This window comes from Dunckerocampus dactyliophorus, chromosome 1 (assembly GCF_027744805.1).
Source record: "Dunckerocampus dactyliophorus isolate RoL2022-P2 chromosome 1, RoL_Ddac_1.1, whole genome shotgun sequence".
In the NCBI taxonomy this organism is placed as follows: Eukaryota; Metazoa; Chordata; class Actinopteri; order Syngnathiformes; family Syngnathidae; genus Dunckerocampus; species Dunckerocampus dactyliophorus.
The window spans coordinates 41675555-41700055 of NC_072819.1; the positions used below are offsets into that span (position 1 = coordinate 41675555).

Genomic DNA, 24501 nt, shown 5'->3' on the forward strand with positions numbered 1-24501 from the left:
ATTGTTATTGTTTGCACACACACAAAAAGCACAACTGCATCAGAGAGATACTAGTCAGCAAGTAGAATTAAAAAGTAAAATGCTGATAAAATATTAAGACTGTTACAACTTATAATTTCAGTTGTTAGAATACAAATGTATATTTTCAATATGTTTAATGCTATTTCAGCCTTGATTATTAGGCTACATCATGTTTAAGTATTCTTATCCCATATAGATATCAAGAAAAGTGATTGAGAAAGATGGCTTTGTACGCTACAAGCATGTACATAAAAAACATGGAACTTTGGGTAGTTTAATGTAAGAGTGAATACAAAGATTTGCACACATACTGACAATAACACTTGTGTATAGGGTAGAAAACAAATATGTATACTACTATATGTACAATTTCCAATTAAATGGTTTACTCTTAATGATAAAACTATGTAATAACGTTCAATATGTTTTCGTAGTTTGAATCAGCCCTTATGCAATGTCAACCTTAGTCCTGAGGAGGGCAGCACTTACATCAACGTGTGCACTGTAGCAAACAATGTTGCACTGTTTGGTACCTCTTGAGGACCCGTAGTGTCCACGGCGGGATTCAAGTCAAGTAGGGAACCTAAAGTGTCAAGACTTTGTTTTATTTACGTTAAAAACCTTACATAGAGAACGACATTTGACCTAGCGCAAGTAATTTAAATGCATCAAAGGAAATGGACTTATCGTTGTTAGCAAAAAGATTATGGCGTCAGTTTAGTTAGCCCGCTAACTGTGCTAACGCAGCAGTAGCATTAGCAGTGTGACAGTGAAACTGTTCTGACTAACTTCTTATTGTAGGGTTCCGTGGCCAAAGATGTGCTCTCTGGCCTTGTTCCCCCCTCCGCTTCCATCTGGACACTCGACGTTGTGTGAGTCCAACAACGAGCTGCTGTCGGGGAACAACCCGGAGGAGCGACTGGAACAGGTCTGATCGACTCACCTACAGACTGGCAACATATGTCACACAGTGCCTTGCTGTTTATCTGTTAGAAAAATGCTTACTGGGATACCCCTAGTCGTGTCTAGAAATGAATACTGTACATCACATATTATCACACTTTTTTAAAAATGAAATCAGGGGTGGAAGATCCCAAACAAGACTCCAAAATGTCTAACGGCAAAACGATTACTGGCTTGTTACTTCAAAACATTGTGGGGCACAATTTCCTTATTTTAACTGCAGATTCTTATATTAGATCATATATTTTTTTTAATTAAAACATGAATGTTAATATCCAAAAGAGAATTATCATTTTGAGGCCTATGTGGGGAAGTTGTATATGTTTTGTTTAATTGAATTAACTTGAATTAGTTGGTGATTCTTCTCGTGTTGTCCACAGGAGTCAAGTCCTCTGAGTTTGTACTTCCCCAGAGAGTCCCTGAAGTTGCACAGTCGCACTGAGAACAGCAGCAAGGCAGCCTTCCTGGACCACTCGGAGACATTGTGGATGAGGAGCGCAGCAGCTTGGTACGCGAAACAGACACACTTGTATTGTGAAGTGCATCGTGAAACCCTAAAACATATTTTCCATGTTCATGCTTGGCCAAAGCAGGATTTTGACCACTGAATATTTCAAAAGCACTCAATGGATACTGCCTTCATAGCTTGTAAAGGGCAAAGGATGTACTGGTCACACATTTTTGGTTTAAAATGTGTTGTGTGTGTGACGTTTGTGGTAATTATACACAACAATTTTGATTGCCACTGTCAACGAGGTATTTATTTGTTTGTTATTCAGGCGGGATGGTGGTATCACAGGACTACTGAATGAAATCACAAACTCCCATGAAGAAGGTACGTGCATTGTCTAAGCCAGTGGTTCTCAACTGGTTTGGCTGTGGGACCCACTTTCACTCTTCAGTGATAAGCGGCGACCCAAATTGCGGATTTTTGTTTTATGTAAACGTCTCAAATATTGTATTTATTTTGTAAATTAATTTTTTTCTAAATTTGAAAATGTAAAAGGACTGTTTAAAGAAGAAGAAAAAGACTGCCTACAGGGCACTAACTTTGTAACGTTTTGCAAGTGTTATATCCCTCGCTCTTCCTGCTCCGAGCATGTAAGCTGCGCCCCAGGTAACGCACGCTAAGTCATTTTGAGCCAGTTGCAAACATTCCGTTTAATGAAAAGATATTAATGTGCAGAAATGATTTAACAAAAAAAAGTGTGTGTAAAGTTTTTTAGTACATGGTACATCTGGGGAGTTGAAGTAGAGCATTTGCACGTGCATCTGGATGAGAAGTGAAAGAAGAAGTTTAAAATCAAGCTCAGCACTCAGTAGCTAAGTTGAATAATAATAGGAGGATTATTTCTTCTGTAGAACACCCCTCTGCCTTGGTCAGTAGGTCAAATCGAGCATAACACAGTACCGTCATACTGTACCCGTTAGTCTTCATTGTGGGCCGAATTTCCCCACGCAACACAACATGAGCTTTTGCTTTATGCCACGCTCTTCTCCAGTAGATACTTAGCTCTCTAGCTGTGTACCGGATGGGCGGTACGTTAAGTCCACACTGTATGTCCTTCCCCTCTCGCTCAAGACCAAGTCGCCCATAAACATGACACACATCTCGTAGTGGTGTAGCAAGCGAATAGCACCGACTTTTTTTTTTTTTTTTGGCAAAGACCCCACGACCCACAGAAAACGGCTGTCGCAAACCCACCAGTTGAGAATCACTGGTCTAAGCCATTTTGATCAACGGTTAATATCTACAGTAACGTACATTGTATGGAAACCCTGGATACGCTCTCCCACAGTGCCTAAATGGTTGTCGGTGAGTTCTGGCTGCATCCTGGCATTATTGCAGAGGATCTCTTCTTTTCATGGCTCCTTGTTTCCTCATCTCACAGTAAGCTCTGCCTGACACTGGGTAAAATGATGTTCACTTCATCAAGTTGAACTGTGCTTTTTTTGTTGTGTGGTATGTAGTTGAGCAACGAGAACATGATTGCAGAGTTTTCCCAAGCATTAAACTGGTAAGTTGAGTGTTTAGTAAATTTGTATTTTAGTATTCGATTTTTTTTTAGTCTGTTTGGCCATCATTCAGTTAAGATCACAAAGTCATTTATATGCTAAATCTGCATTTTCGTGTCCCTCTGATTTTCTCTTCCCATATTCTTTTGCTTGGCTTGCATATTAAATAGATAGCTTTTTAAAGCATACATATTGGTGAGTAAGCATTCACAGCATTGAATATTTACAGTACCGTGCTAAAATATTCGTCTACCATCAGCTTTGTAGCTTTATAAATAGGACAGGTCCAGTTAGCAAACAATCCCAAAATACCAAGAACTCATTAAAACATGCCAGAATCAGGATAAAGGAACACTGTACATGTGTTTATTCACTCCAGTTGAATCACTAAGGCAGCAATGGAGCTGTCCACCCACCAGAATCATTATGGCACTGCCTGACTGATGGTCCATGAACCAGCAAATAGTCTGATAACTAACAAACCCAAATACGACAGTACACATTTTGTTTCACAGAGAGGCCTTTGCTATAGTGAGTAGCATTTTCGTTAGAGAAGTGGAAAACAATGTCATTACAGTATATAATGTTGGTTTAAGACTGTACAGTATGTAAATAAGCAAACATCCTACTAAATTTTTAAATATTTTGTCAGGTCGGACTGTGTGGTGCGAGCCTTTGCCTGGCATCCTCATACTGATAAATTTGCTGTTGCCCTGCTGGATGACTCCATTAAGATCTACAATCCCAAAAGGTGACAAATCTCTTTTGCAAATTGGAAAACGCAGATATTGATTAGCAGTGAAACATGGTTGTAGTGTTGTAATGGGAACCTTGAGAAAGAATCACATCCTAGTACTTTTTGTATTGATTATCTTAGTGCTACAACTCCCACCCTGAAGCACCGTCTCCAGAGGAGCGTTGCAGCGTTGCAGTGGAAGCCGTTGTGTGCATCTGGCCTCGCAGTGGCTTGCCAGAACTGTTTGCTGGTCTGGCACGTGGACCCCTGCTCACTATCCACAAGGCATGTAAAGTCACACTGCATCACAGCATCACTTATTTGTCTCACTACTATACATGGAACTTGTTCTTGAATAGGCCTTCATCTGGATGTGCACAAGTTTTGTCTCATCCCGGGCACTCTCCAGTCACTTCCATTGCTTGGTCGCCAAGTGGCTCTCTCCTTGTGTCTGCCTCGCCTATGGACACCGCAATGATGGTAGGAGGCTCCATCATCGTATGTCATCCAGTGAAAGTGCTACATTGTCAGGCTTCTTTCAGGTGTGGGATGTTGCGGCAGAGAGCTGTGTGCCCCTCCAGCGTGTTGGAGGAGGTGGGGTCAGCTTCCTATCGTGGTCCACTGATGGAAGCCGTCTTCTTGCCTCGACACCGTCTGCTCTCTTCAGGTTAGAGATGCAGTATTCACGTTTTTTATACTGAGTTATACTGCTGGAGTAGTACATTACAGTGGAAGCAGATTTGTTGTCATGGCACATAAGATACAGTGAAACTCAGTACAGAGCTCTTAAGGAGTATCATATTATTTTGCAGGGTCTGGGAGACCAGAATGTGGACGTGTGAACGTTGGCCATGTGTCAAAGGCCGTTGTCAGGTGTGCATTGCCACCATATTTTAAAGACACGATTTAAAATGTTTTATTATTGCAAATCACCTCTTCTTTTGTACGGTCTAGTCTGGCTATTGGAGTCCAGATGGGAGTCGACTTCTCTTCACTGTACAAGGAGAAACTGTCATCTACGCTTTGACCTTCACTGACACACCAGGTTAATTTCAACTAAAAAGGGACAGCGTCAGAGAACGTCAACACAATTACCTTTGCAATCCACCAGAGAAACCAGGATTATCAACTTTGTTTTTATTATACATTTGTTGCAGTAGAGGCTTCTGAATGTCATCTGTTGTGTTTGTGGGGTTAATGACCTAATGTGGTTTCATGATTATTTGGCAGGTGTACCCACATGCACATCCAAAGGGCCACAAGCAGCAGCTGTGGTGGCTGACCTATCAGAGACGACCTTTAACACACCGGAGGGAGACATCATGTAAGATCATCTGAATAGAGAGTGCTCATCATTTTTATTAAATAATGTATCAATCAAGCCTTTTAGATCAACCCACACAATACTGTACTTGTAAATACATTGCGTGTTTAGTATATGTGACCCTGGAAGTTTGACTTGTGCAGTGTCGGTGGAGAGATCCAGTCCTTGACCTGGGACCCAAGAGGGGAGAGGCTTGCTGTGCTTCTCAAAGGTCTTTGTTCATATTTCTTCTAGAACATTTACGTTAGCATCATTTTTGCTTTGTTATTACTGTATTGCTATTGACCAGCTGAAGGCGATATCATGCATTTTTCAAGATTCAAGATTCAAGAGAGTTTTATTGTCATGTGCATGGTAAAACAGCAGTTATACCATGCAATGAAAATCTTATTCTGTTCATTCTCCCAAGGAAAAGAAAGAAAAACACAAGAAAGAATAAGAACATAAGAAACATAAACACATATACATAAATACCAAGAAATTAAGCAACAACAACAGAAGAGACATTAATGCAAGTAAATAATACAAATAAATAAATAAATAAATAAAGTGCTATGAGTGTGTGTTGCGTGTGGCGTGTCTGAGTGCTTCATTGAGAAGCCTGATGGCCTGTGGGTAAAAGCTGTTTGCCAGCCTTGTGGTCCTGGACTTCAAACTCCTGTAGCGTCTGCCTGATGGTAGGAGTGTGAATAATGAGTGTTGTGGATGTGTGCTGTCCTTGATGAGGTTGTGTGTTCTGCGTAGGACTCTAGATTTATAAATGTCTTGCAGTGAGGGGAGGGCTGCCCCAACAATGTTCTGTGAGGTCTTGATCACCCGCTGGAGTGCCTTCCTATCACGTGTTGTACAGTTACCGTACCAAACAGTGATGGAGGCGGTAAGGACACTTTCGATGGTGCATCTGTAGAAGCAACTCAGGATTGTGGTGGACATGCCAAATTTCCTCAGTCTTCTCAGGAAGTACAGTCTCCTTTGGGACTTCTTCAGAATTTGTTGGGTGTTGTGAGACCAGGTGAGGTCCTCGCTGATGTGTGTGCCAAGGAACTTGAAGGTTTTCACCCTCTCCACCTCAGTCTCACCAATAAACAGGGGTCTATGTGGCTCCTTTTCCCTTGTTCTTGGGTCGATGATCATCTCTTTAGTCTTATCTGTATTGAGAAGGAGATTGTTATCACGACACCAAGCTATGAGGTCCGCCACCTCTCTTCTGTATGATGTTTCAACACCACCAGTGATCAGTCCGATGACTGTAGTGTCATCCGCAAATTTAATGATGCTGGTGTTGTTCTGGGAGGCCACGCAATCGTAGGTGAAGAGCGTGTAGAGGAGTGGACTCAGCACACACCCCTGTGGGGTCCCAGTGCTCACAATTCTTGAGCTGGATGTGCGGTTGTGGACTCTGACTGACTGGGGTCTGCCTGTGAGAAAGTTAAACACCCAGTTACAGAGGGAGGGAGACAGGCCAAGTGTGAGGAGCTTATTTGTGAGTTTGTGGGGGCTGACTGTATTAAAAGCGGAGCTATAGTCTATAAATAGCATTCTGACGTATGTGTCCTGGCCCTGTAGGTGAGAAAGGGCTGTGTGGATGGCAGTGTTGACTGCATCATCCGTGGACCGGTTCTGGCGATATGCAAACTGTAGAGGGTCCACAGTTGCCGCCGGGATGCTCTTTTATGCTGTTTTATGACATTAACCTAAATAAGGTCATTTAGGTAGCAAACTTGAATTCCCAAACATACGTATTCTGATCCTTGATAGAGTTTAATTACACCATAATCTCATACATGCAGCCATTGCTAACGTCTGGATGACCTTTCAGGTGATCCACAAGCAGCCCGACCTGCAATCATTGCTGTGTTTAAGACCAGAACGAAGCCCATTTTTGAACTTTTGCCATGGTAGGTGTTTTCATCAGTGTTGTTTTTCATACCCGTGTGCTGCAACCAAGTATTAATCTGGATTTCTCCTTCCTTTACTTAGTGGTTTTGTTCAAGGAGATCCTGGTGCGGAACCAAGACTGATGCAGTTCCACCCAAATTTTCAGCATGGGGCTCTGCTCACTGTGGTCAGTAATAGCCCGCATTCTCATACTCAATTTATGTGGTGTTTTCATGCGATAACAGACTTACTGTATGAAGCGCTTCTATCTGTAGTGTTGGTCCTCTGGAAGAATTACACACGTGCCTTTCTATTTTCTGAGCGGTCACCTTCGCCAGCTTGGCCTCAATGGCAGTCCATCACTACCACCCCCCCAGGAACGTCCGACTGACCATGCCAATCAGTCGCTCTTTACAGAGCTCATGTCATGACACATTAATCGCATTATCTCTCTAATTTGTATCATGTTTGTCAATAAAATGTATTGAAATCATTTTGAACTGACTCCATAATTTGTCAAACGGATTCAGAATTATCAAAGTGATGGCAATCATTTCGAAAATTGATGTGATACTGCAACTCGTTGAATTAATATATGAATATTTTTTATAAAAACAAAAATAGCAAGACACAACTGCGAAGCCTTGAGTCAAGATTTTATTGCTCAGGAGAGCCTAGAGAGGAAGCAGGCCACGGTACAGAGTAGAGTACAAGGCACTGGTGAGCTTGATTGATGCACCGTTATTCGTTAAAATAGCAAACTGGAGTCAACCAATGATCTGTTCAGACAAAGCCAATGATGCCCAGCCACACCCTGAAGCAGGAGAACCAATACAGTACTGTAGTTTAGATTTACCTGTATAAAAATACACTATTGAGTCGGTCTTAAATCTTCCACACATTCACAAATGCTTACTGGAAAGCTCACCTTATCTAATAAAAATATGACTTTACTAAATAGCATGAAATTGTTCAAGCATACTACCTGAATGGTTTTTTTTGTTATTGAAAGAATGAAGAAAACATTCCCACGCCTGTGATACTTTTATTGAAAAGTCAAACAAAAATACACTTCTTCATTCTGTTTTCCTTTTATTTCCAATTTACATCAATAAGAAGTGTAACAAAAACAAAACGGATCATAATAAAATTAATTTAAAAAATGTACACACCCTCACACACACACAGACGTCCCACCCTGTGTTATTGGGACACTTGGTTCAGCTTTGGTGTGTGGACTTCAGTGGTGGTCTTGAAGTAGCCCCGGTCTTCACCTGTCTCAACCCAACGGTAGACCTCATCCAGGGTGGAGTGTGAGTGTGTGGCGTGAGGCCAGTGGGAATTAAGGATGGGGTGGGGGTGATGGGTGGTCTTTCGGTAGAGACTAAATTACAGAAGTCATAGCACCTTCAGAAGAGAGCAACCCAAAGCATAGATGACCATATTGGATTTGCCTGGTGGTAAGATTATTTGTGGTCATCTGTACATTTTCACTACGTTTTTCAGCGTGAGGTAGCTTCAAACCATCTGGATGACTACAATAAAGTTGCTCGGGATTTTTTTTTCAAAGCAAATTTTTGGATGAGAGTAAATTTCCCTCCTCTGATGTGCAGTGAAGGGGTACGAGACTTGGAGACATACACCCCCAAATGTAACCTCACTTTCCAAAAAGTGTTGGTGTGCATATCAACACATGTACACACATAATGTGGAAATACATATAAAACCATCTGGTTGCTTATAAACAGACCTTTACAACACTAGAACCAAGGCTTTATAATACACAGTAAAGGTTTTGCTCCTGCTCACGATGGACAGGCGTGGAGTACCTGGATTTTGAGAATATTTTATTGGTCTACACGAATTCAAAATGCCATATTAGTGTGACGGGTGGGAAACAGGGAAGGAGGTGGAGCAGGACTGGAACAGAGGTTGCGCGGCTGTTGTGTAGTGGAAAGGGGTTTGTCGTACTTACAAAGTGAACCCCTCCAGTCCTACCTCATCTCTGCCCATTCAGGTGAGACAATAAATAAGTGACATCAAGTCATGTTTCAGTTCTCCACAACTTTTGCTTGGTCCCTCTCTTTCTCCGGACTCATTCCTGTCAACAGTGGGCCATGGGAAACATGACTGGATTTCAGGAGGCGGGTTGACAGAGATGTACACTTATTGCCGATGCCCTTCAGTGCTAGCATCCAACTTGAGCACTTCGCTTTGAGATCAATTTTATCATTTCCAGTCTTCTTTATTATGGAATTGTGTGTAGTGTTTCATGGTTGAGTTTATTTTGTTCCTGTTATTCTGGGGGGTCATTGTGATATTCCATTTTACAAGAAGCAGACTGGGCCTACATCCAAGCCAAACTCCTGATCCGCTCCTCCGATGTCCATAGGAGCAATGTCCACGATGGGCAGACGGGAGGTTTTCTGTGTTTTGTACTCAAAGACAGTCTTGCCCCATCGGCCTGTGTGTTTCTGTTGGTGGAAATTCAGGGGACATGTCAGCCAACTAGTTTATTGAAAGTTCATTTGAATAGTTTTCTGGCATTCGCTCTCACCTTGCAGCCATCCTCCAACACGCTGTATGTGAAGCGACTGTTGCCCTCTGCACGGATCTCCACATCGTTGGAGCCCTGCAGGAGCAAAGCCTTCTTCAGGTTGCCGGTGGCCTGGTCCATGTATGCAATGCTGTTCTTGCAGTGGTAAGTGAGGTTCTGGGATGCCTCATTGGACAGAAGCCTCAAGAAGGTCAGCTGGACACTGGCGGCATTGGCAGCAGGGCCGTCCTGAGCATAGCTGAACTGTAGAGTTGTTCATTTGTGGAGACTGTTAGCGACTTTCAAGAAAGGTCTGCATAGTCATTGGCTAATAAGGTAGACTCACATGGAATCCTCCATTCATGGTCTCGCCAAACCAGATGTGCTTGCGATCCTTGCTCTTGCTGGTCCACCAGGACTTCTTGGGTACCTTGGCAATGCTCGGATAGACGCAGGTCTCTCCAGTTTCCATGTTGCAGAAGACCTTGATGGCATCAGCTGTGCTTCCAATGTTAGGATCAACCCAGTAGTCACCTTGAGGGACAGACAAAGGCGGGAGGTTGAATATATAAAATCTACTTTGGAAAACGGTTACTCCAGGTGTTCACATTCTTCTTAGTAAACTAGATGCTACGTATTTAAGGGAGCTCTCTCTCTGTTGACATCATTGTTACTTCCATTTATGATGTGACTTCAAGGAGGCTAAGGACGGATCCCTGTAGAACTCCATTATATTGTTGCCTGGATATTTAATGAAATAGATGCTGCAAAAAGTCGGCGTCTTCACAAACTAGAAATGATCATTTTCATGGCTAATTTAACCTTGGAAGTAGTAAAACCCTTGCAAATATAGCAAACCATGATAAATTACTGTTGTTAAAGACTTGCTGAGACTATAATAGCTAAAAAATATGAAGAGCATCAAGGATGTTGTCCATGTATCAGAAATGCCCTTTTCATATATTTACTCCACTTACCGCTCCTCCATTCAGGGTGGCACAGTTTGAGGTCTCTGCAGGAGCGAGCAGGGTTTTTCTGAGAGCCATCGGGGCTGCGCAGGTTCTCAATCTGGTTGTTGAGGGACTTGAGCGTGGAGTCAACCTCAACATCATGCTGTCTCAGGGAGCTGGAGGCCTCATCAGCCCTCATGTACCGCAGAGGATCGGGAGACTTCTCAGTCTGTCCCAGACCAGCGAAGGCAGACATGTCAATGCCAGGGCCTGGAGGGCCAGGGGGACCAGGGGGTCCGGCATTTCCAGGAGGACCCTAAAAAAGGTAAGAAAAAGGGAAATGTTCAACTGGAGCGATACTGTAAAAATTGTGTATGGATTATGACTGTTTCTTACAGCTGGGCCAGATTCTCCAGAGCGTCCACGAGGTCCGGGTGGTCCAATGGGGCCAGGCTGTCCATTAGATCCATCTTTGCCAGCGGGTCCGGTTGGTCCAGGTGGTCCCTATAGCAACAGTGTGTGTTAAATTACCAGCAAAAGGTGCGATTCCTTGTTGTGATAAACCTTTGTGTAAAAACTTTCATCATTTTCTGATGAAGCTTTTCAAATGTACTTGCAGTTTCCTTCTGTTATTCCAATCACCTCCAGGCCTTTGCCTTATTATGCATGAAGATAAATTATATGGTGACATATTCCTTCATTCGTCTTATCATAACCCCTGCGCTTATCTAATCTACAAGAGATATTACAGCCTATTTCTGATCCAAGCAAGAGTACCTTCTCCCTGTCTGTCAGCCTCTTTCCTGCACACAGAGTAATTACCTAACGCCTCCTCTGCCCATCTTATCACACTGGTGGGTAATTAAAGCCCTCACACTTTGCTGTCCCCCTCTTCAGTGAGTGATTGGAGAATTACGCAAAGACCAACCTGTGACCCCCATTTACGTCAAATATCGTAGCTGTTAAAGCTTCTGGATGGAAAGTTTGTGAGGCCCGTTTCTTTTTGTGCCTCTTCTTTTGCTCATACCTTAGCGCCGCTTGGTCCTGCAGGTCCAGCAGACCCAGAATCTCCAGCAGGACCCTGTTTGAACAAATAGCACATTAGGGTAAAAAGAGGAGGCAGATTAAAGATGCATAAGTCATAGCTCTGAGCTCCTTACGGGAGGTCCAGGAAGACCCTGCAGACCGGTGAATCCACGGTGACCCTTCTGTCCTCTCTCGCCAGACTCACCGCTCTCTCCCTTATCTCCACGTGGTCCTTGGGGTCCCTGGAGTGAGGAATGAAGTCTTACAATTCAAAACTTCAAGCAGCACTCAACTATAATCTTTCAATCTGAAGCGGATTAGAAGTTTTCATTTTGCGCAGATGAGACTCACAGCCATTCCTCGAGCACCAGCGAGTCCAGGTGGTCCTGCAGGTCCTTGTGCACCCTGAAGAGAGTAGAGTTCACATTGATGTCAATGCATTTCTAACAGTATACAGGTATACTCATTTACAGTAAATGATCAATTGGCTTGTTGTGTTACTTACAGCCTCTCCTCTGTCTCCCTGCTTGCCAAGAGGTCCGACAGGTCCAGGGGCACCGGGAGCACCAGGAGCACCAGGGGCACCAGCAGGACCAGTGTTACCTCGCTCTCCCTACAGAAGAACACAAACTACTGACTTAATGGCTCTCATCAAGTTTTTCCAGCACAGAAAAATCGGACAGATTTTCTTTCTTAGGACCACTTGGACTTTTTTCTCTCACCTTGATTCCAACGGATCCGTCCCTACCAGGTGGTCCATCTGATCCAGGCGTACCCTGAAACACAGGAAGACTTTATTTAATAACTCACTTTAATGCATTCATTATTAATATAAGCATAGTAGTTAATGTGTTAGTTTGTCTTAAGTCCTCATAGTCCCACCTCCCTTCCAGTCTCTCCAGCAGGTCCAGTAAGTCCAGGGGGTCCTACAGGTCCAGGAGGTCCACGGTCACCAGAAGAGCCAGGGCCTCCTTGTTTCCCAGGCTCACCCTGAACACGGAGTAAGTATATATTTTAGAAGTCAGTCCTTCTTAGTTCCTCTGAGATGAATGTCACATAATGATATCCTGGTAACTCTCCTATTACAAAAAGCCATTCTGAAAAAGAATCATCCTGGATCGAAGGTGTATTTTCGATCAACACTTACAGAAGGTCCAGGAAGGCCAGGGAAGCCTCTCTCTCCACGCTGACCAGGCAAACCAACAATACCACGAGATCCAGCCAGACCCTGAGGACCTGAGGGTCCATCTGCACCCTATAGAGACAGAAAGGATAGGATCCAGCACAGCTCTCCTCAGAGCAGTAAGAAACTTAATCGGTCTGCAAAGGGAACTCACAGGGGGTCCATCTTCTCCAGGCTCTCCCTTCTCTCCTTGTGCGCCAGCAGGTCCTCGAAGGCCAGCATCTCCCTGTCTTCCAGGGGGTCCACCATCACCACGGGCACCCTTTGGTCCATCTTTGCCAGCAGGACCAGCAGGTCCAACAGCGCCAGGGTTACCCTGTGATAGAAACAACATCATTGATGAGTCAGAAACATTACAGGTTTGTTTCATTTTTAGCTTTTTGACTTGATCTTGGTAAAATACTCACATTAGGGCCAGGAGATCCAACTCTACCAGCAGCACCAGGGAAACCAGTGGCACCCTTTCAAACACAGTGTAAGTGTTCAACATCATCCCAGTTTTGTAAACCATCATGAATAATTGTTCAGTCCCCAACTGTGTGCCAGCGGAGGTCTGTCTTCATTCTTTTGTACAATTTTGACACGGGCCAACTAAAAGAAATGTGGCGTGAGGTGTACATTTCTGCCTTATTCACTCATGGTGCAATTAATGTTTGAAATTAATTTTGTCAAAAGGACACGGTCTATAACACTAACTCAAAATCCTGTAACATGAAGAATATGGGGAGATGTATGGAGGCATAGGAGTGACAATAAATGATTTAATTGTAATCATGCTGGATACGGTATCTACCAATCATTAAATCACTTAGCGTTACAGCTTTCCACTGCTTGCATGAATAACATTAGCAGTTTAAAAGCAATAATTCTGGTATTGCTGTTCTATGACATTTGTTATTTGATATAACTTACAGGAGCTCCCTGAGCACCACGTGCACCTTTAGGTCCAGATACACCAGTTGGGCCCTGAAAAAGAGAAACAGACACATATTAACAATAAAACCCCACACATTTAAATGCACCTCCTGTGCTGTCAGGGCTTTAATTTGGAGGCTGAGTACACACCACAGGCCCGGGTGCTCCAGATGGTCCTTGAGGTCCGGAAGCACCAGCCTCTCCTTTCTGTCCACCCTCACCAAGCTCTCCTTTGGCACCAGGCTGACCATCTGCACCCTGGATGTGTTAAATAAAGCATCAGGTTGGCATATGTTTGATGAAGAGGCTTTTAAAAAAGTCATGTTCCATGAAATGCACTTACGGGAGGTCCAGCAAAGCCAGCAGGCCCAGGAGGACCAACCTCGCCACGGTCGCCCTGCGGGAGAATAGAAGTGTCTCAGTCAGAGAAGGCTGATTTTTGTCTAATAGTGATTACGCTTATTATTTTTGCTTAAAATACAAGTTCCTCAAGAACAGTCATGCCAGTGTAACACAGCTATTTACAGTCATCCTACTTGATATATTCAAAGGTTGCAAGACCTCAATCTATAGGTTTTATTGTCACCAACTCAAGAGGCATCAGGAAGCCATAATATGCCGCTCGCTAACTAATGCTTTGTCACTTCACAGAAACTGCATGGGAATAAACAAAAAAAATGCAACATTAACTTATGACAGTGAAGCGACACTACCGGCAATTGGAAAAATATCTTGCGGCACAATGTTGGTGACAACAACTAGGTTTAATGCAAATATGATTCAATTTCTACCCTGCAATGTACTGACTTTGAAAGAGCAATCCATGCATTTGTTACATTACTCTTGGATTACTGTCATTTATTGTACATAGGGTCTCACCAGGGTTCTCTCCAGCATCGACAGAGTGTGCAGAATGCAGCACCGCAGCACATCAGTCCTGTACTGGCCTCCCTCCACTGGCTCTCAGTTACTTTTAGAGTCCAGTTTAGAATTTTACTTAGTGCTTTTATATGTTTGCACCTTTATGGCTACACCATATTTGTTTGAGGTGCAGCCTTATATACACTCTGAGGTTTATTTCTGTCACTCACTTTGGTCAACTGACGTTGTTTTAAATTTGAATTGAATTGAATTGATGCTACATACTGTAGGACATTGAGTACATTTCTATTTGCAAATAAAGTCAAAATAGTTTTTCTTTGTTTTTTGAAAACAGATAACCATTTCCATTAATTACCATATACATACAGTATTTACTCATTTTTAATAGTTTTAAGATTTCCTAACTCAACGTCCAGTTTCCAAAAACTTTCTGCCTCTTTGCATCTTTTTTCTGAATGTAGCCAATGATGCACCAGGGGGTTTAAGGTGACATACTCACAGGGGCACCACGAACGCCAGCAGCACCAGAAGGCCCTGAAGGTCCAGTCTCACCCTATGTGGAAGAGAAACAATCAAGTTAACCATATTTAATAACACATACCTTAGATGGTATATTACATGTGCAGGGTTTTTAAAAGCAACAGTGTCAGTATTACCTTGGCACCGTTGGGTCCAGCTGGGCCAGGAGGACCAATGGGACCGGTCAAACCCTGAGAATATCAAAGCAGGGTGATTATTGCTGATTGATATATTAAAAAAACATCATTATCCAATTCTGAAATTCATTTTGGACTCACTCTAGAACCGTCCTTTCCAGGAGCTCCCTCAGGTCCCTTTGCTCCATTGTCGCCCTGTTGGATAAAGAAAAAAAAATGTATAAAATCATCATGAGGTGAAAATAATGGGTTTTTAAAAGAGAATATTTAAAAAATGCCACTTACTCTGTCTCCTTTGGGTCCTGGGATGCCACCGGCTCCTCTCTCTCCGGGCATACCCTGCAGGCCAGGGGGTCCCTGGGATCCAGCAGATCCTGCTGGTCCAATGGCACCCTAAATTAGGAGTACATCACTTGTCAGTCTAGTCGTACTGTGGCACCGCATGTAACATAACTTGGTCATCTGTTGCTCTTTTTGAGTAAGTGAAGCGGATTCTAATTCCTCACTGACCTTGGGTCCATCACTTCCAGGTGTTCCAGGAAGTCCACGAGGTCCCTGAAGACCCTGAGGACCAGCACCGCCCCTCTCACCGGGGAAACCACGTTCACCCTGTCAGGAAACAGGTAGATTTAATTGAAGGAGTTTGACGTAATAGCAAAAATATGTAACTAAAATGTATTAAGAAAGTTTTTATTATTAAAGTACAGCGCACAAGTACAAAAACAATTTAGCAGCACTACATAAATTGTCTGCATGTGCTTTGTCTTTGAAATGACAGAAAAAAGAACGTGAAAACTCACTCTAGGTCCAACAGCACCAGGTGCTCCACCCTCTCCAGGAACCCCCTGCAGACAGACAGCAAATGAGTTCATTCCAGGTTAAGGAATCATTTTATGCTGCAAGTAATGTTCTGTTCTGGACCAGCTCTGTACAGCTGTCCCTTAGTTAGCATTAGCACGATCAGCCAACATGGGGAAAACTATCCATAAATGTAAGTCAGAAAGCAAGCAAAGATTCAAGATGTTCATCTTTGGGCAAATGCACGATAATACTGACGCTCACTTTAACAACACCTTGACATGAAGGTGACAACGGTCCACACTCATCATCCATAGATACAGGACATGTATCTTGCACTGAAAAATTGCTCACCTGGTCTCCGGGTTTTCCACCCTCTCCTGGGGAACCAGTTGGTCCAGGAAGACCCTGTTTGACAAAAAAGTCAGGTCATATCTCTGGGGAGTTTAAATATCACGCATCTTTGCAGCCCCGGGTCTTGTCTTGACAAGGTAACACTTTGTGGTGTCGCTGCATCTTCTCTAGTAGTTCAAACTTCCACCATGATTGTGGAGTTTGAAGAAGTTACTAACCTGGAAGCCAGAAGGTCCAGGCTGACCTTGCTCTCCTCTCTCTCCAGCGGGTCCCTGAAATAGAACATAAAAAAATGTTACGCCAAAAAGAATTCAAGTGAAGAACTGGGAGTACATCTTGGGTGTAGAATGAAAAACTTACAGCAGGGCCAGGTGGTCCAGCAGATCCAGTCTCACCATCTTTTCCTGGCAGACCCTGTCCAAAGAGTAACACTTCACTTGGGATTTTGTTGAGAGAAGTTCATAAAAATAGCTCATAAAGCACTATGTGGGGGTGTTTAAAGGCAGGTAGGACAGTGTATTAATGGAGAAAGAGAACTTACTCTCAGACCAGTGCGACCCACAAGACCTTTCTCTCCAGCCTTTCCAGGCTCACCCTGTTGAGCACAAACCAATTGGCTGTGGACACGCTCTACATTTGGCAAAGATTTGGCAAACTCTGTCCGAACAAACTTACATTTGCTCCTTTTGGTCCGGGGAATCCCATCACTCCTGGCTGTCCTCGGGCTCCCTGAGGACCAGGAGGGCCGGGGCGACCATCCTCACCAGCGGCACCCTATGGTGCACAAAAAACCCAAAATAAGACTCAAAGATAGTACAAATACAAAGGAACGTGTTGCAGTGTGTCTGCAGATCAATAGTCCACAGCTATTGAATATAAATAACAACTAACTTTAAATTGTACACCACATAACCACTAAAGTAGGTGGAATGTCATATCATTGCAGATACGACTGAGACACCTTTTAAAAGTTGTTGTTAATGGTTAAATTTCTACATATTGTTCCTTTAAAGTATATGCAGGAAGCAAAAAGTGGCACTCACAGAAGGTCCGACTTTGCCTTGAGGACCAGGATCTCCAGGACGGCCAGTAAGACCCTGTGAAAGGGAAAGCAAAACGTGAGAACATTGAAGATGTGAGTGGGTGATGCTGCACTGTTCATCTTCTTCTGATGATGTGATGCAGCGCTCACTCTTGCTCCAGGAAGACCCGACTCTCCTGTGCGTCCAGGGTCACCTGTAGCACCTTTAGGCCCAGCAGCACCAGGGACGCCACGGTCACCTGGGGCACCCTGAAGAGCATCAAACGTAATTGTTAGCGCCATCATCACAACAGAATTTCTCAAAGCTGAAGTTCACTCAGCAGTTCTGATGATTAAAACAACGCAGCAGCTACCTTAGCGCCTGCAAGACCATCCTGACCAGGGAAACCACGGTTGCCAGGAGCTCCCTGTAAGAATTAACAAAAACACATCATTAGAATGAGGTTGCAACTTATTTATTATACAAGTTACTCTGTAGGGGGGATCCTTACTCTCTCCCCTGGAGGTCCAATTGGTCCAGCAGCACCAGGTTCTCCTCTAGCGCCTCTCTTTCCTTCCTCACCAGCAGGGCCGGGTGCACCTAGGGGACCAGCGGGGCCCTGGAAACATCAGGTTATGTCAGTGTAGCGTTGCTATACTCTAATTCTAAATAGTGTCCATATTCTGTGAAAAAAACACTTACAAGCTCTCCCTTGGGTCCAGCTTCACCTTTGAATCCAGGAAGACCAGGGTCACCCTAAGCCAGAACATGACAAGACAAAGATGAGTGTTTGTCAGCAGCTTTCAGAGGTTTACAAATGACTCACAGACTGTCCTTTGGGTCCCAGAGGGCCTGTTGCTCCTTGTGGCCCAGGAGGCCCACGGGGGCCAGGGAAGCCAGGGGCACCAGCAATACCAGGACCACCCTTGAAGGAAAGCACAACAAAATGTCAGAATCAAGGGAAATTCAGAGAGAGAGATTAAAATGAGGAGAGTGGACTCACAGCAGATCCCTTAGCTCCAGGGATGCCATCAGTTCCGGGGTTTCCCTGTTAGACATCAACCAAAGATACGGTGTCACAATAAGAGCTGAAGAAGCTGCTGCTTCATGAGTGATAAATCAATGGGGTGGGTCATGACGAACCGATGCTCCAGCAGGTCCGGGAGATCCTGGAGTACCAGCCTCTCCACGGGGACCCTGCTGGCCTTCAGCTCCACGAGCTCCAGTTGGACCAGCTTCTCCCTGGCAAGGCACAGGAACAACATTTGTACATTCAAAAAGACAAGGCTATATATTTTTCAAATAATGCCTGCTTGAGGTGTAGAATACACACCTTGGCTCCTGGGGATCCTGGGAACCCGGGTGCTCCAGCAGGACCAACAGGTCCCTAAAGGTAGAGGGACAACCTTTAGCTTATGAATGTATTTTAAATTAAAAATGAGTTCAGGTAAAATAGTAATAATACGTATGTGACTTACAGGTGGACCAGCAGGTCCAGGCAAACCATCATTTCCACGGGCACCCTGTGGAGTTGGGACAGGACAATCAGACCATTGGGATGTGTACTTTCTAAGGGACACGAAGCTTTAGCAAGCTAACGCAGAAATCACAACTCACTGCAGCTCCAGCAGCACCGGGACGTCCCCTCTCACCAGGCAGACCACGTGGGCCCTGGAATGACAGAAAATAATTTTGTTAGCGTCATCATTGCAATGCCCTACCTTCAAAATGCATGACTGTACATCTGTGGGGCACTCACCATGGGTCCGGGGGCGCCGTTCTCTCCAGAAGCACCAGACTCACCCTGAGAATGAAAGGAGCATATATTTGAAATAACGTCATAAGAAAATACAGTCCTAATATTTTGAAAAGTGCTGCTCTCACCTTTGCACCGGCAGCACCGGTCTCTCCCTTGGCGCCATCCAGACCAGGGTGACCCTACGAGGAAGAAGACAAGTATGCAATGTCACATTGTGTCATCACGTCCAAATAGCGACGCTGTTTCTCATGTGAAGGCTTACTCTGTGTCCTTTGATTCCAGGAAGGCCAGGAGTTCCAGGGAATCCACGAGCTCCCTGAAATTCAGAGAAGAATAATGAACAGCTGGTTCCTCTCCAGTTTCCTCTCATCACTTCAAGTTAATGACTTATTCTCCAACCTGAGGTCCAGCAGGTCCACGCTCACCAGCTTTGCCAGGTTTGCCAGCCTCACCCTGCAGTAAAACAAGGAGTTGAAGGATTATTAACAGGTACCTGCAGTGCACTTTACTTTCCTACCCTTTTTACTTCCCACCTTGGTGGTAGAACAATATCAAGGTGTAATGGAAGGAGGACTATTTTTGAGAGAATTTTGACAATATACTGTATCAAGGTCCTTACATCACTTCCTGGTTTTCCAGAAGGTCCAGGTGGTCCACGGGGTCCCATTGCTCCCTGTTATAAAACAAATTATATTAATTGAGTAATCAATCAAAGCAGCTTCCTATAAATTATAATTTGGGATAATACTTACACCTGGACCGGCCTCTCCAGCCTCTCCAGGGGCACCCTGGAAACCCTGTGGGCCCTATAGGTTCGATAAGAAGAGCCGTTATTAGCAATGTTTTTATTGTAGTGTCAGTGTAGTGTATGTTTCGCCATTAGCTGAGCAAGTCTGTTACGTGCTATGATGAACGCACTTACAGGAGCGCCACTTGGTCCCGGTGGGCCACGAGGACCCATTGGACCCTGTAAGAGACATATAAGAGTAGTAAATTAGCTATTTTACACAACCTTGAATGCATCATTTTCAAAACCAGTGATTGTGTTATCTATATTTTATAATGTTTCCTTATTATTAACATTTATTCAATCATGCAATTATCAAATTAATTACAAATGTGAATGGTTCAACCATGATTTAAACATACCGTAACTGCACTAATAGAAGTGTGTGCGGGAGTAAAACAATTTGGCCACAAGAGGGTGTCATTGTCCTGAACAACAACCCTGAAAGCTGCCTTTCATAATGATTATTTATCGGTTATTATCTGGACACCAAACCAATGGACACGAAACCCGTACCATTGGTCCCTGCATCACTCCCATCTGAGCACCTCCGGCCTTTTCATCAAAACCTTGAGCCATCTGTGCGGCAAAGTTCTGTAAAAACAGTGAGTGAGAGTCAGTTTGGTCTCATAGGCCTACTAAATGTACATGAACTCAAATAGGTCTTTATTCTGATTCAAATCACTGCAAGACAAGCATCATTTTATTAATCTGCAACACCCTGCAGGTCAGCTGTCGAATTTCCAACACGGTTTATTGCCTTCTTTTGATTTATTGATGTACGATTAGTTGATGTATTACATGCATTACACACTCACCCCTCCAAGTCCTGCGGGTCCAGGTGGGCCAGGTGGCCCAGAGGGTCCGGGGTTTCCGGGGGTGCCAGGCTCGCCATCTCTTCCACGAGGTCCAGGATTTCCCTTGGGAAAAAAGAGCAGGGCATTGGCACCGAATCACAAGTCACAAGGATTTGACATCAGAAGAAGGCGACAGAATGATGATCTTCAATGCACGGTTATTTACCCCTGCATGATGCTTCCAAGGTAATAATAAAAATCAAGGATTTAGTTAATGGTCTCCTACCTTGTCACCTTTTGCGCCAGCTGGTCCACGTGTTCCCTGGTCACCTGGGGGGCCCTGCAAAGGCAAAAATGTCCCAAGTCAGCAGCATTCCAAGTGTGGCTAACACCTGCTCAAACCGCTTTACACCAAGAAACAGCTTTTAGCAGCCTGCATGGAGCCCAGAAGAATATGATGTTTACCATCGGGCCTGCTGGTCCTCTTGGTCCTACAACCTGCAGGTGGGAAAAAAAACAGTAGTTCTGTCAGTAACGATGACCCTTGCACACCAGAGCAGCCCTTTAATAATAATAATAATAATAACAACATGATGATTTGATGTGGCAGCCCAAGCTTGACTGAAAACTTCAACTCTGCTTAACCTCTGCTTGTGCTGACTTTGTTCACCTGCTCTGTGTGTGTGTTCACTATGAAGCTGCTGAGAGAATCTAAGAGGATTTGATGGGGGTCACCGTGTCCCAGGAATGCAAGATTTTTCTCATTGAATCCAAAGTCTAACAAGGCACTCATGTAGATAATCCATAATGATCACAGGACTCTATGGGAATCATTTTAATGGAAATAAACTAAATGAGAGATGGAGTGTGGGCCTAATGGTGCACTTTTCATGTTTAAAGAGGGCATAATCTCGCATTAGTTCAAATGAAAGCAACAGTAGGTCCTTATTGTGTTGTCATCCGGCGAAAAGCGTTTTATCGCGTGCATTTCAAGCCTCACAGCCTCTCGGAGGATTCACTTACATCTGCAATATCTCCGGGTTCACCCTTCTGGCCCTGGTTGATAAAAGAGAACATTTTGTAAGAAAAGCTTCATATTTTAAACAAAATATGTTGTGGTAATAGTGTTTTCCTGAGCCCTCACCCTTGCACCGATTGTCTCTGATGTAGTCAGTGGAGGGGAGATGGAGGAAAGAAAGAAGAAACAACAAATGTAAATATAAAGACACTGCATGGATTTTAGCACTAGGATTGACTTTTAGGGGAAGAGAGATAAAAAAAAAGACATATGATGGTGCTACAGTGACCAAACCCACAGGCCCAGACCCCATCTGCGTTAGTGGAATGAGAAGGGGGCTGAAGCAGAAGCAAGCATGTGATGGTGGTGAAGGAAGAAAAAATCATAGACAAAGAAATGGATTGTTCTAACAATGTAAAGAAAGAGCTGAGTGATGGAGTTTAGCTCCTTTGAAATATATAAAAATTTGGTGAGTTAGATGGCGTCATTGTGGACCAGGAAGCTTCTGATGGCGCCACCTTGATACACTGTGGTTCTCAACAAGGCCAGTCTGAGTCAGGTTCTGATAGAACCTTGACGCAAGGCCTCATCATGCTGAATTCGCGGTCCAATTACGTAAATAATGAGAATAGATCTGAGGATTCATACATTGTGTGCTATGATTATAGTGATTACTGGTATATACTGTAGGTTAGTTTAGTCAAGTAATGAAGTATGACCATAAACGACATGTTGAAGGACAGGTGCGTCATGGTTGTTGTGCGATCATGCAGCATTCCCCATTCGGTGGTGTTAGAGAGAGACAAGCTAAAAGAGTAATTTATTTACGGGCGCTTGAATAAATAAATTACAACCAATGGGGGCAATGGCATCGGCGGGGCACATGGGACAGCACTCTCCAGATGGGATGATAGGGTTGGCACACTCCCTCATTTCCTCGCAGATTATCTCATCACACAGAACCGCTCCGCTGTCACAGACACAGATTCGACACGGCTCTGGCTTCCACACATCCTTATCATTATACAGCTGGCCGTCCTGGATGCAGCCAACTGACTCCTCTGTGGTGACCAGCAGGGGGTGTGTGGCAGGTGGACAGGAGAGGAAGAGGAGAGGGTTCCAGAGAGCGTTAGGAAAAGTTTAGGAATTAAAATGTGTAAATGTTGTTTAGAAACGGTTTGAGAAAGGGAGGGAGGGTGTGAGGGTGCAAGGAGGTGGGAAGAACAGCATGAGGATAAAACGGGAGATGTGTGGTTTCCTGTAACAAATCAAAGCTTTGCAAGGGCGGCACATATAAAAAGAGATGAATGAATGGTTTCAATGAACAGTGGTGTTCATGGACTAACACTTACTGGAAAGTCGAAAGTGTTAAATATACCTCACAAACGTCTGCTAAAACCAATCATAAAATAACTGCATTTGACACTGTTGACTGAGTATATTTATTTAATGTGTCGGGGCTCTACAGCCCCTATGAATGAATGAACACTGTGCCCAATTGACACGCTGCTGCCTTAGATAAACAGGGGGTTTCTCCACCTGCACCACATAGTGGCGTCAAGCAGCAGTACAAACACACAGACTCGTTAAGAAAGGCTGATTTGTATTGCGTATTTGAGGAGTCGATACTTGAGTGCTGTTTGCTGCACGACCGAATGTCCTGGTTGCCATTTAAATAGTATGCTAGAATGTAGAAGAACAATTGCTATGAATACTCCTAATCATCTGTTGACCCCTGCTATGCAAGCTGCCCTACTGTGACCTACAGAGTTCATAACCATTACCTTCCTGCTACCCTTTGAGCCTGCTAGGCTGAGGTCATGCACTGCCTGACCCTGTCACCTCACATCACAACAATGATTTGGCTCCATTTGCCCACTGAGTCTGCAATGAACAGTTGCAGTACACTCATACCCATCAGTCTCGGGAGATGTTCCTACAGACACTCTTGTGTGTACAGTGTGAGGCCTAAAATGGTCTTAGGGTGTAAACAGCGCAGAGAGCCAGCCCCTCTGATCCTAAGTGAACGTTAGGATCCAAGACGGTTTGTTTGCCAATTGTACATTCAGCAGTAGAAGCCAGTAGTCTAATTCGGTCTTGAGCTGAAAAAGTTTGGTAAACCCCGGTCTGCGCAGTCGGAGCCAGGTGAGTACAAATGAGCACTTCTTCACCTGGTCCTCCATCCCGCACAGACGGGCCTTGACATCCTCACTTAGTCTCCAGATGGAGAAACACTGCAATTCAGTACTCAGAAAAACATCTTACAGTTTTCATCAACACCACTGACTCAGTCTGGTAAATGTTTGTCCAGAATAAATGTTGGTCATCACATCAGTTTTTCTGCAAGAAAAGAAGTCACAAGACAAGAAAAAGAACAGTGCGCTACTTACGGTCATCCTCTTCCTGACATGTGACCACAGCCAGTAAAACAAGTTGGGATGCTACAAGTAGCAGAACAGTCCTTGAGTCCACAAAGCTGAACATGTCTAAATATTAGACATGCAATAGCTCGGGTGAGAAGAAGTGAAGGGATGGATGAGGCGTTCACTCAGTGCTGTGTTAAGTGTGTGTTCCCAGAGACCGACGGCACCATGCAGTCAAACCCTCCAAAGACTAAGTGGAATCCAACGCGGGGCCCCAGCTGGCACTCTGCACCCACCGCGTCAGGGCAAGCACCGCGGTTTTATGTCCACTGTGCCTTGTATGGATCTTCGTATATTCCAAAATACCAGTCCTTCCCCCAGACCCCCTGTCAAGGTGAAATCTGACCCTTCTGTCCCTCCCCTCAATTCAGCACCATCCACTCTCCCAGGGATTATTTTTTTTTAAACTCAAGCCCTCCTTCCTCCCTTGACCTGCATGGCCTGGCCAGGAGATGCA

At 44.2% G+C, this 24501-nt stretch overlaps 2 protein-coding genes across 4 annotated transcripts; one reads left to right on the forward strand and one right to left on the reverse strand.

The window, feature by feature from the left end:
• Positions 1–511: 511 nt before the first annotated feature.
• aaas (achalasia, adrenocortical insufficiency, alacrimia) lies at positions 512–21652 on the forward strand. 2 transcript variants are annotated; one of them, XR_008569670.1, is made up of 28 exons: positions 542–949; positions 1365–1492; positions 1764–1819; positions 2784–2875; positions 2956–3002; positions 3653–3751; positions 3878–4021; positions 4096–4216; positions 4279–4403; positions 4549–4609; positions 4691–4781; positions 4967–5060; positions 5204–5271; positions 6880–6958; positions 7041–7125; positions 10467–10749; positions 10823–10964; positions 11650–11907; positions 11986–12451; positions 12600–12752; positions 12838–12992; positions 15617–15709; positions 15865–15963; positions 18741–19216; positions 19302–19508; positions 20634–20820; positions 20910–21107; positions 21302–21652. XR_008569670.1 is itself a non-coding variant. In XM_054769304.1 (17 exons), exons 2-17 carry the CDS (start codon positions 839–841, stop codon positions 7367–7369), a joined length of 1557 nt encoding a protein of 518 aa, XP_054625279.1. In that variant the 5' UTR covers positions 512–595; positions 823–838; the 3' UTR covers positions 7370–7421. The 2 variants fall into 2 exon arrangements, 1 of the variants encoding a protein (XP_054625279.1); XM_054769304.1 differs by lacking the exons at positions 10467–10749; positions 10823–10964; positions 11650–11907; ... (8 more) ...; positions 20910–21107; positions 21302–21652 and adding an exon at positions 7214–7421 and having other exon boundaries at positions 512–595; positions 823–949.
• Positions 7701–24302, reverse strand: LOC129177791 (collagen alpha-1(II) chain-like). Of its 2 annotated transcripts, XM_054769269.1 has the most exons (54): positions 24012–24302; positions 22476–22682; positions 21748–21764; positions 21627–21659; positions 21069–21101; positions 20890–20943; positions 20625–20726; positions 20323–20400; positions 19942–19986; positions 19772–19825; positions 19639–19692; positions 19419–19472; positions 19282–19335; positions 19145–19198; positions 19020–19064; positions 18878–18931; positions 18739–18783; positions 18594–18647; positions 18404–18502; positions 18264–18308; positions 18087–18185; positions 17963–18016; positions 17772–17879; positions 17634–17687; positions 17431–17529; positions 17282–17335; positions 16914–17012; positions 16780–16833; positions 16599–16652; positions 16457–16510; positions 16239–16292; positions 15887–15931; positions 15597–15695; positions 15372–15479; positions 15228–15281; positions 15087–15140; positions 14930–14983; positions 13892–13945; positions 13699–13806; positions 13546–13599; positions 13041–13094; positions 12788–12949; positions 12598–12705; positions 12333–12440; positions 12173–12226; positions 11956–12063; positions 11802–11855; positions 11585–11692; positions 11452–11505; positions 10821–10928; positions 10452–10740; positions 9821–10008; positions 9496–9738; positions 7701–9412 (listed from the first exon to the last, which is right to left on the reverse strand). In XM_054769269.1, the coding sequence occupies exons 1-54, from the start codon at positions 24103–24105 to the stop codon at positions 9266–9268; spliced, it is 4473 nt and encodes a 1490-aa protein (XP_054625244.1). In that variant the 5' UTR covers positions 24106–24302; the 3' UTR covers positions 7701–9265. The 2 variants fall into 2 exon arrangements, with proteins under 2 accessions (XP_054625244.1, XP_054625253.1); XM_054769278.1 differs by lacking the exon at positions 22476–22682.
• Positions 24303–24501: the final 199 nt, after the last annotated feature.

Coding starts and splice junctions, on each gene's coding strand:
- LOC129177791 (XM_054769269.1), bottom strand. CDS start 24,105: ATGTTCAGCTTTGTGGACTCAAGGACTGTTCTGCTACTTGTAGCATCC. Junction 18,186..18,263: donor CTGGAGCTAAGGGATCTGCT/GTGAGTCCACTC, acceptor CTTTCCTTCAAG/GGTGGTCCTGGTATTGCTGG. Junction 16,293..16,456: donor CTGGACCTTCTGGCTTCCAG/GTTAGTAACTTC, acceptor TTTGTCAAACAG/GGTCTTCCTGGACCAACTGG.
- aaas (XM_054769304.1), top strand. CDS start 839: ATGTGCTCTCTGGCCTTGTTCCCCCCTCCGCTTCCATCTGGACACTCG. Junction 4,404..4,548: donor ACACCGTCTGCTCTCTTCAG/GTTAGAGATGCA, acceptor ATTATTTTGCAG/GGTCTGGGAGACCAGAATGT. Junction 4,782..4,966: donor GACCTTCACTGACACACCAG/GTTAATTTCAAC, acceptor ATTATTTGGCAG/GTGTACCCACATGCACATCC.